This window comes from Urocitellus parryii, chromosome 12, assembly GCF_045843805.1.
Source record: "Urocitellus parryii isolate mUroPar1 chromosome 12, mUroPar1.hap1, whole genome shotgun sequence".
Lineage (NCBI taxonomy): Eukaryota > Metazoa > Chordata > Mammalia > Rodentia > Sciuridae > Urocitellus > Urocitellus parryii.
In genome coordinates this window covers 41373491-41391323 of record NC_135542.1, presented here as the reverse complement: position 1 = coordinate 41391323, position 17833 = coordinate 41373491, and the positions used below count along the sequence as shown (strand labels likewise).

General features: G+C 43.6%; 1 protein-coding gene across 2 annotated transcripts; it reads right to left on the bottom strand.

Moving 5' to 3' along the window:
• Positions 1 to 10436: 10436 nt before the first annotated feature.
• Positions 10437 to 12563, bottom strand: Lratd1 (LRAT domain containing 1). Of its 2 annotated transcripts, none has more exons than XM_026407675.2 (2): positions 12506 to 12563; positions 10437 to 11351 (listed from the first exon to the last, which is right to left on the bottom strand). In XM_026407675.2, the coding sequence occupies exon 2, from the start codon at positions 11313 to 11315 to the stop codon at positions 10437 to 10439; it is 879 nt and encodes a 292-aa protein (XP_026263460.1). In that variant the 5' UTR covers positions 11316 to 11351; positions 12506 to 12563. The 2 variants fall into 2 exon arrangements, with proteins under 2 accessions (XP_026263460.1, XP_026263389.1); XM_026407604.2 differs by having other exon boundaries at positions 12341 to 12550.
• Positions 12564 to 17833: the final 5270 nt, after the last annotated feature.

Genomic DNA, 17833 nt, shown 5'->3' with positions numbered 1-17833 from the left:
CACCTCACCAGGCTCTCTGCACTCTCCTGTGGCCCTGTCCTTCTGTCCATGACCTTGGCCTCTCTCCTTGAGTGAGATGAACCTCTTTAGTCCATCACTGGTGTGGATCTAGACCAACTCCAAGAAGCTTTTATGTTTGCACAGCTTCCTTTGGAGAACTTATCCCAACCCTGAAAACTGAATCTTAAAAAAGCACTCCATCTATCAATCAAGGATCTTGTCTACAGAGATACACTAGGAGGTGAACTGATTTGTAAATCAAATGCTAATAAGATGCTAATCTTCACAGTTCAAAAGCAAGTGGGCTTTGCTTCTACACATTTAAGTTATACTTCTACAGACTTTGAAGGACTAAACTCACTCTAAAAGTAGCATTTTACAAAACAGTGACATAGGATAGTCTATTATATTTAAATAATGAGTAAAAATATTAATCTATATTCCCAACTATTAATAAAAATCAAAACAAAAAAGCATAACTGTTTTGGAGTCATTATTTACGTTCTCCATGTCAGTCAATGATTTTGATTTTTTGGAGCACACATGTTTTCAAATGCTGCTTCCTTATTTTTAACAAATTATACCTTGGTAATGGTCTATATTCCAGGCCATAGTGGATGAGAGCAAATGGTGCGCCTGTCTCCACCAGATCTGATTCCTGAAGGCCAAACTGTGTATATATCAACTCAAAGGCTTGCCTTTCAGAGGCCCCAACAACTGTTTAAGGAATTGACCTCTCATTTGAAAATTAACATAAAAGTGCACTTTATCCTACTGTGTTTATAGTGGGAGAGCTACTTTTGAATTAAATTAACTGAGTTGAATCACATCAGCATTGGTTGAGCATCAAATATGAACCAGATACTAGCTGCTAATGAAGAAAAGATCAAAATGCCAAGATCTCTGACTCAAAATTAAAATCTATTTCAGAAGGCAATCAGATTCCCATTAACTTAAATAATTGTGTTGGACATAGTTTAGGGGTGGAAAATCGGAATATTAACAGGATACAATGAATGTTAAGTGTTTGGATAAAATGTTCAGGAACTCAATGGGAGAGGATCAGTGTGGCTTGCGGTTGCTGCTGAAGAGGGTGTTGAAGGAAAAGTGATTCCACAGAGCAGCCAGTCTGTGAACCGGGTCCCTGTTAAAACTCAGGTTTTGACCTGTGCCTGAGGAGGAAGAAGGATGGTCCACCCAAATGAAACAGCTTAAGCAAAGGGCAAAAAGGAACGGCTTTTAGAGGAAGGTAAGGCTCAATACAAGGGTTTTCTAGTAAGAATTACTGCGATGGGTCAGGGAGTGAAGCTTCAGAGGCTGGGGGTTGGGGAGGGAGGACAGACTGGAACAGAGTTTGCATGGACCAGAGGACCTGGATTTTTTTTTTTTTTAAGAGAGAGAGAGAGAATTTTTTAATATGTATTTTTCAGTTATCGGTGGAGACAACATCTTTATTCTATTTGTATGGGGTGCTGAGGATCGAACCCAGAGCCCAGCGCATGCCAGGCAAGCATGTTACCTCTTCAGCCACATCCCCAGCCCAGAGAGAACCTGGATTTTATCCTGTAAGTTATGGAAAATCCTTAAAGGGCTTTGAGAAAGCAACCAGGGCAGAGAAGATTTGGTTTAGACAGTTATTTTGCTGTTCTGTAGAGGACAGAGTAACTTGTTCTGCTCCTGTCTTCTTGTGTAGATCCTGTCTCATAAAATCATACACAAATAAGTGCTTGCACGTGCAGGACACCGAGCTCTGAGATTGGAATAGTGAGACCTGCAGACTGGAAAAATCTCCTCCCTCATCTCCTCTGGAAATTGTTCTCTGGGCAAAAGCTACATTTAACCAGAATTCCTATTTACCTGAATTTCTAATCCCAAATTAGAATATTTCATATTTCATATTACTCCATTCTTGAGTTCTGATACTATTTTTCTCAAAAGGATATTATGTCTTAAAAATCCCCAAATAAAATGACTTTCCTTAGACACTGACAACCATAACCATGGCCAAGACCAGATTGAACTCTATTAAATACCCAGAGGATAGTCCCTACTTGGAAAAGTTTGGGTGCACCCCCTAAGAGATCCGGGGAAAATATCAAATATGAAAGCATGTATACTTCATAAGATATTAATCTAGTTACATTTTTAATGCTCTATTGCATTTCAAATTATTTCAAATTATTCTAGCTGTTCAACCAGCCTGAAGGTTCAAATGCAAATGACACTGGTTTTTTCCATCTCCCCCTCCTCTCCACCCTTCCCTACTGTGGAATGTCAGGTACACTGATTATTTTCTTTTTGCATACAGAAGAAGGTATGTTTACTTAATGGTACAATGAGGAGAATTTAACTATCCAAAATGTGAACAGGACATGGGTTTTCAGTAGATTCCTTGACTCCATATCTCTGGCACACTAGGGCTCATTTACCAAAGAAACCCATATGCAAAGTGTCTCGTTTTATCTTTAATTTTTGAAAGTCAATCCTCAGCTGTCTTCTAAATTTGCAACTCTCAAAGCTATCTCACCTAGGAGGAAATTAAATTACCAAGAGGAGAAAAATCTGTATTTCCATGGTAATGAAACTCATAAAGTTCATTCATAAAGAAATGTATATGCTAGTACAACCAGGACAGAGAAACTTTATAAACTGTGTGTGGCTAATCTCTCATCATGTGCAGTATAATGTAATGCAAAGTTAGTTCTTCATCACTGGAGCTTATTTTCTAAACTAATTTTCAACTTTATGGTTCTTAGCGTCATGTACGAGTTGAGAGATATACTTTAGGATATCTCTATTATGTGGGGATTACTGAGGCACACCCATGTTTCTCCCTTCCTCAGTTCTTCTTTCATTCACTCAATAGTGAATTCAAGTGCTAGGCTTTGCAACTCCAGCAGCTCGAGAGGTTGAGGCTGGAGGATGTAGAGGTCAAAGCCAGCCTCAGCGATTTAGCAAGTCACTTAGCAACTCATGGAGACCCTGTCTATAAATAAAATACAAAAAAGAGCTGGGGATGTGGCTCAGTAGTTAAGCACCCCTGGGTTCAATCCTCAGTACCAAAAAAAAGTGTAAGTCAGAATCCTCCCAACCAGACATTATAGACTGGCAATCAGGTAAAAGGGACAGGATTCAAAGTCAAGACAGCATGAATGACAACTTCATCTTTTACAAATGGTCCTATGTGGCCTAATGTTGTAGTGTAGATATGAGCTGTCCCCCAAAAGTCCAAGTGTGAGACAATGCAAGAATGCTCAGAGGTGAATTGATTAGATTATGAGAGCTGTAACCTCATCAGTTCATTATTTCATTTACATAGATTATGGGTGGTAGATGTAGGCAGGTGCTGGGTATGACTGGAGGAGGTAGGTCACCGGGGCGTGACTTTGGGGTGTATACTTTGTCCTAGGTGAGTGGAACTCTCTCTGCTTCCTAGTGGCCATGTCCTGGGCTGCTTTCTCCTGTCATGCCCTTCCACCATGATGGGCTGCCTCACCTTGGGCGAAGAGCTATGAAGTTGGTTGACCAAGGCCTGAACCTCTGAAACCGTGAGTCAGAATCAACTTTTCTTCCTGTAAGTTGTTCTCGTCAAGTCTTTTGGTCATAGCAGTGAAAGCTGACCAAAGCACCTGAGTGTACCCTGAGAACTGAGGGAAATGCAGGTGAGTGAAGACAGGCTCACATTGTGGAGGCCCCTGCTGCCCACTAAGGAGTGAGACCTTTACTTTGTGAGTGATGCATCTGTATTTGGAAAGATTGCCATGGCTGCAGGTGTTTGGATAAAGGAGCTAAAGGGAGGAAGCTGTGTGGACAGCCAGGTACCTAGCCAGGATCCAGATGGGATAAGCAGCAGGTGGACCCAAAGTCAGTGGCAGGGTGATTCTGACAGTGTCTAGAAGATATTCTTCATACGCTCACATAAAGGATGGTGTGTCTTATAAAATACAACCAGAAGAGTCACGGATAGAGATGCCTGGGATACCCATCTGAACCTATGCACAACCCAATCCTCTCTCAATGATTATGGGGCTATAAACTCCTCTTTCTGAGGCTTCTCCTGAAATCTATACTTGTCCCTGAACCTGAATCTGGTTTTTGCCTTCAAACACACACAAGACCTCAGGCTGTGGCGGCTCGAAAACATCTGGGACACAGTGGCTTTCTCAGAAATGCAGAAGTTCTCTGTGTAGAATTATGAGGTAATATACTAGATGTGCAGTTACATTTGAACTTCAGGTGAGCACAATTGAATATAAGTGTGACCTAAGTATTGCACAGGAGATATTTAATCCCAAAACAGTTGTCATCTGTATGAAATTCCAATATAACTGATAATCATGTTATTGGTTGTTATTGTTGTTTCAGCTAAATATGATAATCCTTCCTCTGGGCTTTACCTCACATTGGCTCAGACATCCAAGGCAGACACTTTCACAAGAAGCAGGAGGAGAAAAAGTGTATGCTGTTGGGAGATAGGATGCTTTACAAAGCCACTGTCAGTATGACCCCAGGTCTGAGCATCCTCTGGGAGAATCTAAAATCTGAAAAGAGTGGACTTGGAACTGAGCAGAGAACTGATGTTTTGCAAGACTGTTGGAGGGAATTTAGAACAACATGTTTGCCAAAGGAAGTATCAATATACTTATAATAGAAAAGCTCTCAAGTGTCCCATGGTGGTATGAGCAGAACATTAGTGTCTCTATCATGGATTGATGGCAAGAATTTTCTTTGGAAGAATTGGCGATATATAACATTTGTTTGTTTGTCTGTTTGCTTTAGTATTAAATGAAGATAGAATTAACTTTTGGAGCATTTATTTTGTCCTAGAATTTTAAGGCACCTAATATCTCATAAGCACCTACCCTTTGGGAAAAAATAAGTTCAGAATTCATGTTCACAAAAAGTAATTGGATCATAAAATTCATCAGGCATAGCAGTTATTTTTTATATAAATGAGTAATATTTATTTAGAAAAACACCCTCAACCAAACTGCAAAGCTAATCTTCCCATAGAGCTGAGGGTATATTCCAATAAGGCTTTATCTACATTTTTCGCAAGAGCTTCAATAATAAGCTTCCTTCTGAAGGAATAATCTTGTGATTTCATGCAAGAAAGATTCTTTCTTTGAGGTGAATGAGATACGAAGTTGTAAGAAGTTACAGTCAGAATTATTAGTTTGCTTTCCCCTTTCGGACCAAATGACAAGAGAGTATATTCTTGTTTTCCTGGAATCCTTGATATTTTTTTCTAGAAGCAAACTGGATATTCCAAATGCCTGAAATCAATCAGCCTAAGCCTCACATTGTGTGTTTATGTAGCTGAGGTGCGAAACCCCTGCCAACTTATTAAGTGCTTTCTGTTTCACTCTGCAGGTGAACCAAGTGGTGTGCTTTCCAAGTTTCCTGGTGATCAGGTTTCTGGAGAGCTGCCCTAAACTTGTATTTAGGGAGCACCTACAATGTGCCTTGTTCCGTCAGCCATCAGAGAATGTTACAGGACCATAGCCCAGGAACCTGTCAACTGGGTGTTCTACCATCAAAAGCAAGAATTTAAGAGTATGCTTCAGCAACAAGTACAGGAAAGACTATTATTTTTTTCACAACATATTCAAATATTTAAACCGGTTATAGTGCAAGTCTGAATGTGATAAACTTTCAACCTTAAAGGTAAGCTTTGAGTTATAAAATCAGAGAATTATAGGAATTATTGAATTGTTGAAAATAGGGTTCCAGATTTTCTCAGATTTTGAAAATAGGGTTCCAGATTTTGTTCAGTTAAAACAAAGCACAGCCATCCCCTGTGGAAAAGCTGTTAGCTCATATCATCCCATAACCTCCAACTGCATCCTGGTCCCTGTTTTCCAACTGCTTCCCAACCTTTTCAGTTTTCCTTTGAATCTTTTATTATTATTATTATTATTATTATTATTATTATTATTATTTATTTATTTTAGAAAAGCCATGTCCATACTTCAAAAGTGAGATTAAAGCTAACCCTGTGGCTTTCACAGTTTCTCCTTGTTGCTAATGTTTAGTTTCAGGTGTAACCGCTTGCTGTGCAGTTGCCCCTTAGCTGTTTCTGATCTCCAGATCTTTTAGACCCACTTACATAAATCTCAAAGTCACTCTTCATTTTGTTTTAAAAATTCTGTATGTTTATGAATGTGTACAGATGTAATATGCATGTATATAGTATGTATATATTTACATATGTGTTCATATGCATGTAAATATACTTAACAAATATGTATATTCTGCTAATAACTAATACTTTTCAACAAAAATAAATTGGCATGCATCTAAGATAAACATTCTCTAAATGATATTCTTTATATTTCAAGAGACCTGGAAACCTGTATTTTTGAACTGCAGACATTTTGTGTGTGGCAAATCATCTCTGTGAAGCAAATATTAACTAGATTTTCTTCCATTATTGCAAAGAGAAAACCTGGCTGCAGGTAGAGGTGAAGCTCAGTAGTAGGGCATGTGCTTAGCATCTGAGACCTTGGGTTCAAACCCCAGCAATGGGGGTGAGGGGTGGGGGGGAGAGAAAGAGCTTTGACTATTTGCATGTGATGCATTTGGATAAAAGAAATTTAGGTGGCCCTATTACGACTATGCAATTTATTGTTAATCTAACTGAAACTTGACCCTGCTCCTTTCATTGATCAGATGATGAACACATTTAACTCTTAGGGATGTTGAAAGCATACAGAACATAAGTAATCAATAAAGTGATGTTTGAAGACTGTTAGAATACACTCATGATTCAGGTAATGAATTATTTTGTAAACATCAATAAATGCTTTTCTAAAAAAAAGTCACTATTCAAAAAAAAGTGTTCACCAAAGAAATATGATACATAAGGGAAGAAAAATAAGACAATTAAAAAGAAATCTAGTGAAATCATCTGATGTCACTGAGCTGACAACCTCGCTTCTGTGTTTGATTTTATATCTGGCACAGGTATTTTCTAACTGCAAGTTGATTTATATGAATCTTTTAAAATGCTGTTATGACAGGGACTTAAAAGTTTTAAATGTTTTAAAATATATCATTGGGCTCATTGATATATTTTTAAATTAAAAAAATAAATGCAACATATGTAACTTCTACAGGATTTCTCTTTTAAAAGAAGGAATACCTTATAGAATATCATCATTACAGGCTCAGAAACTATGCCCAGTTCTCTCTCTCTCTCTCTCTCTCTCTCTCTCTCTCTCTCTCTCTAAAAGAAAATAAGTAGTAAAGCACTCTTAGAAGGATCTGGCTTTTTACTTTTTTTTTTTTTTTAGTAGTAGTAATTTTCTTTTCAGAATCGCCCCCTGAAAGTGGAGACAGAATAGAGGGAACTTTGCTTTGTACTGGAGGTTGAGCAGAAACACTTTCTACTTCATGGTACCTCATGGACTATGACACTGTCGTCCCCTGAGGACAAGTAAGACTAGAATTAAATTTCTGGCCTATATTAAAATATGAATAGACTTGTGGCTTCATTTCTGTGACTTTGGTACAATTTAGAAATAGTGCATTCACCCCTAATAAAAGTAGGGGTGCCCTTGCCAACTATCAAAGGAACTTTCATCTTCTTGGATTCAGTAACATCCTTAATAACACCCTGAAAAACACACACTTTTTTTCCCCAGGATAAAGCACCTAGATGTATTATTATTATTAGAATTATTTTGCTATTAGTTTTTACCAGCATTGTGGAAGAGATGATAATTATTTCAAAAGAAATTTGAGAAGCCTTAAAAATCTTTCAAGTTTCTTCAGTAACTAGTATTTTATAATGGTGAATCTGTAAGAAGTATTATTACCAACCAAATCCTTAATAGACCAATACAATAATGAAACTACTTTAACTGCCCAACTCTTATTTTATTGCCATCTAGTTTCAGGAATTCTGAATCTGGTAAACAATTCCTCAATTAAAATGACACTCTTCTTAAGAGAGACATTAGATTAAGTGCCATCAGAGGGAATAAATTCAAGCATTAGGTTAAGATAGAGACTGATTGATTTCTTTTGCAGAACTCTGACTTTTTGAGTGACAGGTGGAAGACAAAATGTCAAGAAGGACTCCTGTTAGAACAAGTGCTTAGGATGGTTTTTAATATAGCAGGGAGCCAAGATACAGTAGTAGGACACAGTAAAGAATATGGAGTATGTGGATACAATAAAGAATTTTGGTTTATGATCTGCCATCTGTTATTGAGAAGAATAAGTTAGGGAAATAGATGACTTTCAGTTCTCCATACATGCAAAGTTAAGATAGTTACTATAAAAGTTTTGCTGTTGCATGTGCTGAAAGAGAAGCATATACATTTAAACATTTTCAAAAAATAAATCACTCAGTAGGCTTAAGAAAAATACTTTAGTTCATATTTCATTGATCCGACCTTTTGATTCAAGGTCAGGAAATGAATCCAGAATAAAAACCAACAAAACACAAAACAAAACCACACACGCGCGCGCGCACACACACACACACACACACACAACAGAAATGAATCATTTACCATGGAAAAGGCATTTCCAGTCTCAGCTAACCTCGACTAGTTTTTATTGCATTATTTTTGAAATGCCAGAAACTGGCTTTGGCCATAATATTTGCTGTCCAACTAAATTGTAGCTGTTATTATGCAATTGCTTGCAACAATTAGCTAAACACCATTATTTGACAAATTCCCTCAAAAGAGACAGATGCTGTAAGGTGTCTTAATACACAGAGCCAAGTCACAATCAGTCAGTAACAATCAGTCAGACTGGGGCTGCAGCCCAAGGACAGAAGTTTGTAAACCCTTGCTCAAGGAATGAGTTTCATACAACCTTAAGATTTTGGAAAATATATTTTTGTCCCCATTCTTCAAGTTATTCCCTGTTTTCAGGAATGAACTGTGGGACTAGCTAAAGAAGGGGCAGGGATGGGGGGACACACAAACTCTAGATTCCTTTTTAAGGAGATCAGGAGAAGAGAAAAAATAGAAATGCAAATGTGAAATGGTAATGATACACAACATGGAGAAAAGAACCATCACAGAACCTGCTAGCGATTTCCACCAAAGCAGTAAACCCTTTAACTAACAGAAATTCAGTACAATATACACATTAATCAACAACTCCACCATTACTAGGGCTGCTTTTTAAGCCAAAATAAAATAAAATAAAATAACTACAATATTCAAAAACAGAATTCTCATACAATTTGAGAAAGAATAGAGTGAAAAGGCAAATGTTAGCTAAGCTCTTAGCTAAATCCACTCTTAATGGCCCCCAGTATTTAAACTATCATGGATTAAAGCCATGAAAATAAAAATTTCAATTTGAAATTTTATTAGCATGTTGCTAAAATGGTCAATAAAAACATCAACACGATAGGCTTTGTTGACATAGTTGGAAAACTGCTCTCTCGTTTTTTTCAAACTTGATTTCCTTTCCCCCACCTTCTAAGATTTCTATGTTAGGAAAAGCCAAACTAAATACTCTGGCTATGGTGTTGTCATAATGCTGGTTTCTGGAATGTTGCCTTGTCCTCCCCCTCCCACTCCTCCAATCCCTTTAAAAATATGACTATTTTTGAAATGCAGCCCGAGGAGGGAGTAATCAAGGGTTCAGAACAATAAGCCGCCCTTCTGCACCCATTCAAGTTCCCAGACACCAGGTGAACTATCTCCTTTTCCCGGGTGGGGCCCGCTCTCCACATCAAATTAGCCATGCTATTGTCCTCCCAGACCGGAAGGCTTCCCTTCTGCCAAGGAGGGAGACTCACAGGCAAATGCGGGTGGGGTGGCGTCTGCTCCCTCTGGTGCAAAGAACAGGAAGCAAAAACTATCTAGCTTAGCCCAGAGCCTGGAATAAAGTCAGGAGACCTGGGGCTGGAGAGCTGGAAGAGTCCCAGGCAGCCTCAGGATAACCCAGAGTCCCGAAGTGCTTTCTCGCAGAACTATTCACCAGTGCACAAGGGGCAGGTTTGATTTCTTGGAAATCCTGCATTCTGGGGACACATTCATACAGGAGGTGAACGGTGCCCTGAAAAGACCAATCCTCGCCTCCGACTGGCCTGTCTGTGCACATCTGGGGTATTGAAGGTCCCTTTTTCCTAAAAAAAGGTCACGTCCCTGCTCTCCTCTGCCCCTTTCCCTTCTCCCTTTACAACTCAAGGGAAAAGCACTCTCTGGGGTCTCCCAACATCGTTACCACCACTGAGGTTCTCAGCGAGGCGCGCGCAGCTGCGCCCTTTCAGTCCCAGGGTCAGTTCCTGAGACTTCCTGCCGCTGGCCGGCGGGGTGCAAGGGTGCAGCCCCTCGCACAGACCACCGGCGGCTGACGCACGCGGGGGTGGGTTGGGGATCAAGAACTGCCAGCCAGCCGCGAAGCCCGCCCGGCACAGACTGGAGGGGAACCCGGAGCTGGACACAGGCGGGGCAGGCAGGCTACTCCTTGTCGTCCACCAAGTCGGCCAGCTCCTGGAGCACTCTCAGGCGGCCACTGGCGTCGATGCGGCGCTTCTCGCGGATGAGGTCTTCCAGGCTGTGAAACCGGGCAGTGTGGATTTTGTTTTCCCCCAGATGCACCTTAAGATAGTACTGCTGCTGCGGGGGCTGCGTAGCGGCCGGCACCTCCCCTCCGGCTTTGAATTCCCGCTTGCCGAAGCGGCACCAGGCGGCGAAGCTTTCCGAGTTCGTCCAGCAGATCTCCTCGCTCTTGAGGCCCAGGTGGCCGCAGGCGTTCTGCACCACCAGCTCGGCCACCAGCGGGCGGTAGCGGTACCAGCTATTCACCACCCGGCCCACGTTGGCCGCGCCCGCCTCGTACAGGCTGTCCTGGCGGATCTCGCCTTGGTGCAGGTGGATGATGTGCCCGCCGCCCACGTACACCGCCCAGTGCGGGACCGGCGCGGGGGGCTCCCGAGCGGGCTGTAGCCACAGCAGCTCCAGCAGGTCGCCAGGCTCGCAGAGCGCTGGCAGCGCGGTGACAGCGTAGACGCTCAGGTCCGCGCCCTGAGGGCCGCCGCTCACTTTGGAAAAGATGCATTCCTGGCCCCGAAAGGCGGAGAACTGAGTCTCGTTAAGGACTAGTTGGTGCAGCAGGTGGTGGTGGTGGCGGCTAGGGCTCTCTGGGCAGGGGGTGCAGCCTGGGGGGGCCTTCACGCCAAACTTGTCGGGTTGCCCGCGTTCGTCCAGGTCCTCCTCCTCATCCGAGAAGAAGTAGGCGACCCCGACCCGAAGTTCGTCCTTCTCAATCCCGGACGGGTCCCCTGTGGGCAACTCGCTGTAGTTGAGGTGGGTGATGCGGTCCAGTTGGTTGCCCATCAATGACGCGGCGAGGCGAGGGCCAGGAACTGGGATCTGCGGAAGAAGAGGAGAAACAGACACCATCAGAGTCAGGGGGACTCTAATGTCCCTCCAAGATGGACAGTGCCCCGGGGACCTGCCCGCCCGCGCACGCCCCGCATTATTGTCACCTGCGCCAGCCGAGTTCCCTGTGCCTCCCTGTGGTGGGGAAGGAGGTACAGAAGCCACCAGTCCCGCGGGCCAGAGCGGACGCCACCACACGGCCTCCGACCCTGTCCGGGAAGCCTATTCTAACTCCCACAAGAGAAAATGCAGGCGGGCTGGAGATGATGCGAAGTCCCAATAGGGAGAACGTGGACTGTGGCAGCGTAGGAGACAATCGCCCAAGGAAGGACACAGGGTGGGTTGGGAGGCAGAAGGGACGTCTAAGGCCAGAGAGCTTGAAGAAAGCTGAGCCCACATTTAGGTCCCCACCCTCTCTCGCCCACCTCCCAGTTTTGCCCTAGGTTGCACCCCACCCCTGACCGCTGTTTATACAATGACAATCGGACACATTCCCAGGTATTCACTAAATGCCAGCAAAATTCTGCACAGTGACACTGACAGGCTGGTACATACACCCACAATGACAAACCCTCGCGACGACACATTGGCACACTTAGACGCCCTCCCCCCATTCGTACACAATTCCAAACCGAGCTTGCACCCTTGCTAATGCATGTATACTCAAGCACACCCGGGCACACCTGCCCACGCAGGCAGGTGCACTCTGCCCCTTACTTTGCCTGCTTTTAACCCGGCAGAGCCAATCGGACTGCGCCAGGGCGAGGCTGCTCTAAAATAACCTAACAAAGAGACTGGGAAGCCAGTGCAGAATATCAGTGCAGTGTGTGTGTGTGTGTGTGTGTGTGTGTGTGTGTGTGTGTGTGTAGAGGTTTACTTTCAGCCCAAATACCCCTTTCTTCCTACCCAATACATGATCCAAACAATCAGTCGGAAAAAAAAAATACGTTTCCGAGGCAAAAAATGCCGCCTCTCCGTACCGGTGATTTCCCTGCTCCTGAACCCCCAAACTCCTTTAAAGTCTCCTGGTCCCCATGGGTGCTGCGGAGACGGCGGTGGCGAATGGGTCCCGGGCTGCGCGTGAGGCTGTGGCTCAGCTCTACCCCTCGCCGAACCCTGCTTTGCTGCTGTGCCCGGCGCCGTACCGGTGCGCTCCTGTCTTCGCTAGCTGCAAGGGTGCTCCACCTGGGCAGTCGGGGCTGGGCTGTGCTTTCCTACAGCCGCGCGGACGACTCTAAGTAGCCTGAGCAGCAGCTCCAGGGCCCGCCCCGGAACTCGCTCATTGGCTGGAGTGGGTGCCCGGGCCCTGCCAATCTCAGCTGGAGCGGGAGGGATCAGGGGCGGGTCTCTGGTGCGCTCCACCTCTCCCGGCCCCCGCGCACCGGAACACACACAGCCCCCAGGAGCGTAGGTGTGAGCGCGGGTGGGGAGCGCTAGCTAGGCGCGGCGCAGCTGTACTGCGCTGCTGAGCGGTGTCACCCGCGTCCCCAGTCTCCTCCGAGCTGATTGTAAATGAGCTGATTGTAACACAGTCCGCCCGCGTTCCATGTTCCCTGTTCCGAAGGACAGACTCCAGGAGGGAAGCTGAGTCTGGGGGTGGAGAGAAAAAAAAGAACAAAAAAACACCGTGTGTACGCATCGCATCTTGGCCCAGGCGCTGCGGGTATTCGCGGGCAGGGAGCGAAATCGCCTAAGGCGGTCTGTGGGTCTGTGCCGGGACTCTGGAATCTCGGTACCTGATGACCCTTGGGCTGGTCCTTGGCTTAAAGACCCTTTTCCATCCAGGCACAGATGCTTTTGAAATTGCAGTGGTGGTGTTTAGCTCCTTTGCTTTGAGCCAAATGAAGGTGCTGACCCGGTGCTGGTGCCTGGTTTAAAAGGAGAGAGATGTCAATTGCGACCCAAAAGTCTGAGTCTTGGCCGGCCTCTTCCCTGACTCTGCCTGGTTTTGTCCTCCATTTTTTTACCCCTATGAAAGGGGTGCATCGCAAGTGCCCACAGTAGGACTTGTGTTTCCTAAGCCCCAGAATCGCCATTGGTAAGGGATTTTTGTTTGGTTTTGTGGGAGAATGGTATTATTCAGTTATTCCTGACGGAGTTTCTGGATGAGAACTTCATGAATGAATGCCCCCTGGATATTGGATGCTAAAAAACGACGGTCACAATACAGAATTTTAGACCAGCAATTTTCGGAGTTAGGACGTTAAGCCTCAAGAAGTTCCTAGACTTCGGTTCTAGTCTCCATGATGCTTATGCTTAAGACTGGGACTTAGGCTATTTATCTATTTATTTATTTATCAAACCCATGGCCTTGTGCCTGTAGACTTTCTCTCTAGAGAGAATTTGATGTTCCCTCTTTGTACACCCTGCACAGCTGTCACAGGCTCTGTTAGTGCATCTCCCCTGCTTTATCACATACTTGTGTTGATTTACCTGCTTTTTACAAACTGAACTCGATGAGCACAGACTTGCTTAGTGCACAGCTTCGTATTCATGGCCTCCTCAATGCTGTGTGTACAATGGGCTCCATGGGAACAATAAAAAGGGAAATAGCCTATAGTGACCACTTCCACCTTGCTAAGAGATTTAAGAAGATGATTTAATCCCCATATCTGAATTGTAATGAGGAAACTAAGGCCCTGTCCTTGGGCCACCAGTCCATCTGGAGTTGTGGGAAGTTTAGCCAGTTGTGAATTAGACTACAGTGATTTGTTGAATAAATAAACTCTTGTTTTAGAACTTGAGAAAGCTGGTGCTTCAGAGAAGTTAGCTGCTGGGCCCAAGGTCACATGCAGAGTGATGCATACTATCAGTGCTTCTTTTCTTTGACAAATTATTCTGCTTGAGTATTTTGAATCTGTCAAGTCTTCAGTTTGTGTTTGCTTTCTGAAGGTCTTTGCCTGATGCAGTGATTTTTCAAAGTAGATGCTTGGTAAGTATTGTGGGAAAATCATTTTAAAGTGGCCAACTGTATACATTTGATTTACTTAAATCTTTTCAGAAATTTGGCCACTGTCCACCTGCCAATTTATTAGGAAACAAGTTGCCATCCTTGGAACTGACCATAGGTTGTAATTTTTTTTTATTTGCTGTAAATAATAAACAACTCATTTTGTCCCTGAAGTTAAGAGAATTGAACAAGTAGTTTCTGAGACCAAGAAGTGAATTATTGATCTTGTTATAAGCTGGACTTTGGTGCTGTCTGGGAGGAGGAATCTGAAGAGTTCACACTGATGTCTGAGAGGTGCTCATTGAAAGCAGCTCAGCACTTGACTCTGAATACCCCCTGTCCCCTTTTAAACCTCTCTGCATTCCCAAGATCAAATCTTGCTCACAAAAATTTTTAACCTACATGCTGTGTCCAGTCCTGCCTGTCCCATTCCATACTACCCCTGGCTACAGTGTAAGCAGGCTGCTTACTGCTTTGTATCCAACACTCTATAGCTTAATGAACTTAAAAAAAAAATAGTGGCAGTGCTTGGAGAAACAGTACCTAAACGTTAAGATGCCAATATGTAACTTTTTGAATTTTCCTCCCATCTCCTCCCTTCTGCCACAATGAAAGACTTACTGCTTAGTTATTGAGGGAGAATAAATACCTGGGATCCTTCATGAAATAAAAGGCAGGGGACTCTGAATCCAAGGCTTGGGAAAGAAGAGAGCTAAAAGTAAACCAAGAAAAGGATCTGTACTTTGTAGGCCTTTGGCAGTTATGAAGGAAACGAAATAAAAAGTCGAAGGATGCCAACATTATAAAACATTTATTTTCATCACAAATGTTGTTTGCAAATTGTTTTTTCTTTTATTGTTACACTAAAGAAATACAATGTCATCAACAGCAGAATATAGTCATCAAAGCACAACCCAAACCCAGCTACTTTGAACTATATTTCAACACTTGTGAGCTGGTTAACTGGGACTGTTACCCTAACCTTTTCAGGTCAGATTCCTTACCTACAAAATATAGATAATAAAAATATCTCCCTCATGAGGTTGTTTGGAGTTTAGATGTAAACATAAGTGGAGTGTCCTGTGCCTAGTGAGCTTTCAGTCAGAGTTACCCTGTTATTATTGATGGAGGAGGGGGAGAGGGTCTCATACTCTATTTGTTCATGACAATTGTGTCTTAGATCTGGACTGTCCCCCAAAACTCCTGTATTGGAAGAATGGTCCCCCATGCAGTAAGGTTCAAAGGTGAGGCTTTTAGGCAATGATTGGATTGGAATAATCCACTTGATGGATAGCTGTGTAGACTATTAAGAGGTGGGACTTAGCTGGAGAAAGTGGGTCACTGGGGTATGCCCTGCAAGGGCTAATCTTCAACTCAGCCTCTTCCTCAGAAAATCAATCTCTCTCTCCCTACTTGCCCCCCTACCCCCCCCCAGTTGCCATGAGCCAAGTTACCCTTTTCTACTATGCCCTTCTGCCATGGTGTTTCTGCCTTGGAGTCAGCTGACCATACACTGAATCTCTGAAACCATGAGCCAAAATAAACGTCCTACCTCCAAGTTGTTATTTTCAGGTATTTTGGTCACAGTGATGGAAAGCTGACCTACACACAGCTGTGAAGTTGTCTTTTCTTTCCCTAGGCAGAACCTAGCTCTGTCTGCTAGAGTGTCCACCACCGTCCCTGGCTGGAGTGTGGGGTGTGGGATGTTCCTGTTTTAGGGTGGTGAGTGTCCCGCCCATATTTAGGTTACTTCCAGGCTTAATGCTCACTATAGGGTTCTGTATGTGAGCCCTTGGACTAATCACACCTGGGGTCCCAGAGGACTAAGAGTCTCTTTAAATGAACATTTTTCTGCTATAGGACATGTGTGTGGAAAGGCCCAGGGAGGAGCGGTTAGGAGTCAGTCAGCTGCGTGATGTTTTTATCAGTGTCATCGTGGGCATCTTCTCCCTTCCTTCTTCAGCAGTATTTGGAAAGTTTTCTTTCAAATTTTGCTGATACATGTCTTTGGCTCAAACTTCCATCCATTAAAACTGGCCCTGGATGGAAGGGTTCAGAAGGGATGTGCATTTTCCTTCAGTTCTTCTTTATATCGCTGTTTTCGAAAACATGTTTTGGCTTTTAATTGTGTGGCCTATTTTAACATTTGTCCTTTAATGAAATGAAATGTCCTATTTCCTGTTGTTGGCGGCGTTAGGCAGTTATCATGCTGACCCTCCACTGGGCTAAAGAATACTTTGTAATCTTCTGCAGCAGAGACGTTCTGTGGCTCCAACAACCCTGTCCCTCTCTTCCAGCCTGTGGCTGACTGCCAAGTTCATGCATACTAGGGGTGCGCCCAACAGAATGTGGGCGGGAGTAGAGGAAGCCACTCTCAGGATGATCTCTTGAAAACTGTTAACATGGTCTTCCACGAACTCTCTTTTGCCATTGGTGATCCGTCTAGGATCCATGGTAGAACTCTTAGGAGCTGATGGACAGAGGAGCCACTAGATGGAAGGAAGCCAGGGTTCCTGAGTGACTGCTTAAAGCAAATAATATCCCCTCTCAAACAAATGCTTTGGACTGCGATAGGAGGAAGAAATAGATCTTATTGGTTAAGCCATTGAAACACTTGTGATACTTTGTTATAAAAGTCAGTCTATACTGGCTCATATATTCTTCTTCACTGTAGATCTATCTCAAAATTAATATCCCTACCCCTATGGGCAATGGCTGTTCTCATTGTCAAGGTAGACTTTCCCAGGGTCCTTGGAGCATCTCAGCATGTTCATCCAGAATTTCTTTTTAATTTTTTTTTTTTTTTTTTGCTGGTGTTCAAAATCAAACCCACAGCCTTGTGCCTGCCAAGCAAGTGCTCTGCTGCTGAGCTACACCCTGGTCTGTCATCCACGATTCAAAGACATTAACAGTGGATGCATCTGTACCTTCTGGATACTTCCTCTTCTGTCCCTACTATTTGCTTTCTGAATCCTCTGAGCTTCCCTGTGACTAACTGACCCAACTCACTAAATGTCCAACCTGCTTTCTGATTTTTGAAGACCACAAAAATGGCAGCATAAACTCCTTACAGCTCAGACTACAGAGAATCCTGCTATTCTTCTTCCTTTACCGGCCTGCATGAATTAGCATCTTAACTGTCCAGTTTTCTTAAAATTTCCTCTGAATTGGACTTCCACCTCTTCATACTTTCTTATCTTTGGTGGCTTCTCGTCATTGAATCTTTCATCTGGGTTCTCTTCTGGTTTCAGGAGTGGGTCTACTCCCACATTAGTGATGGCTGAGTCTTTGCTTGGGCCTCGGTGAGTATCATCCACACGCTGCTGCTTCTTCCTTCTGTCTTTAGTGTCTTTCCCTGGCTTCCTCATCTAGCTTCCACTGAAGATGCAAAACCCTTTCAGGTGTTAGCCCTTCTACTATACCTGTCCCTTCAGCCCATCGAATCAAGACCGTCCTTTATGCTTCCATAGCACATGTGTACATTGGCCGCGAGATGTGTCCGGAATGTGTCAAAGCACTTGTC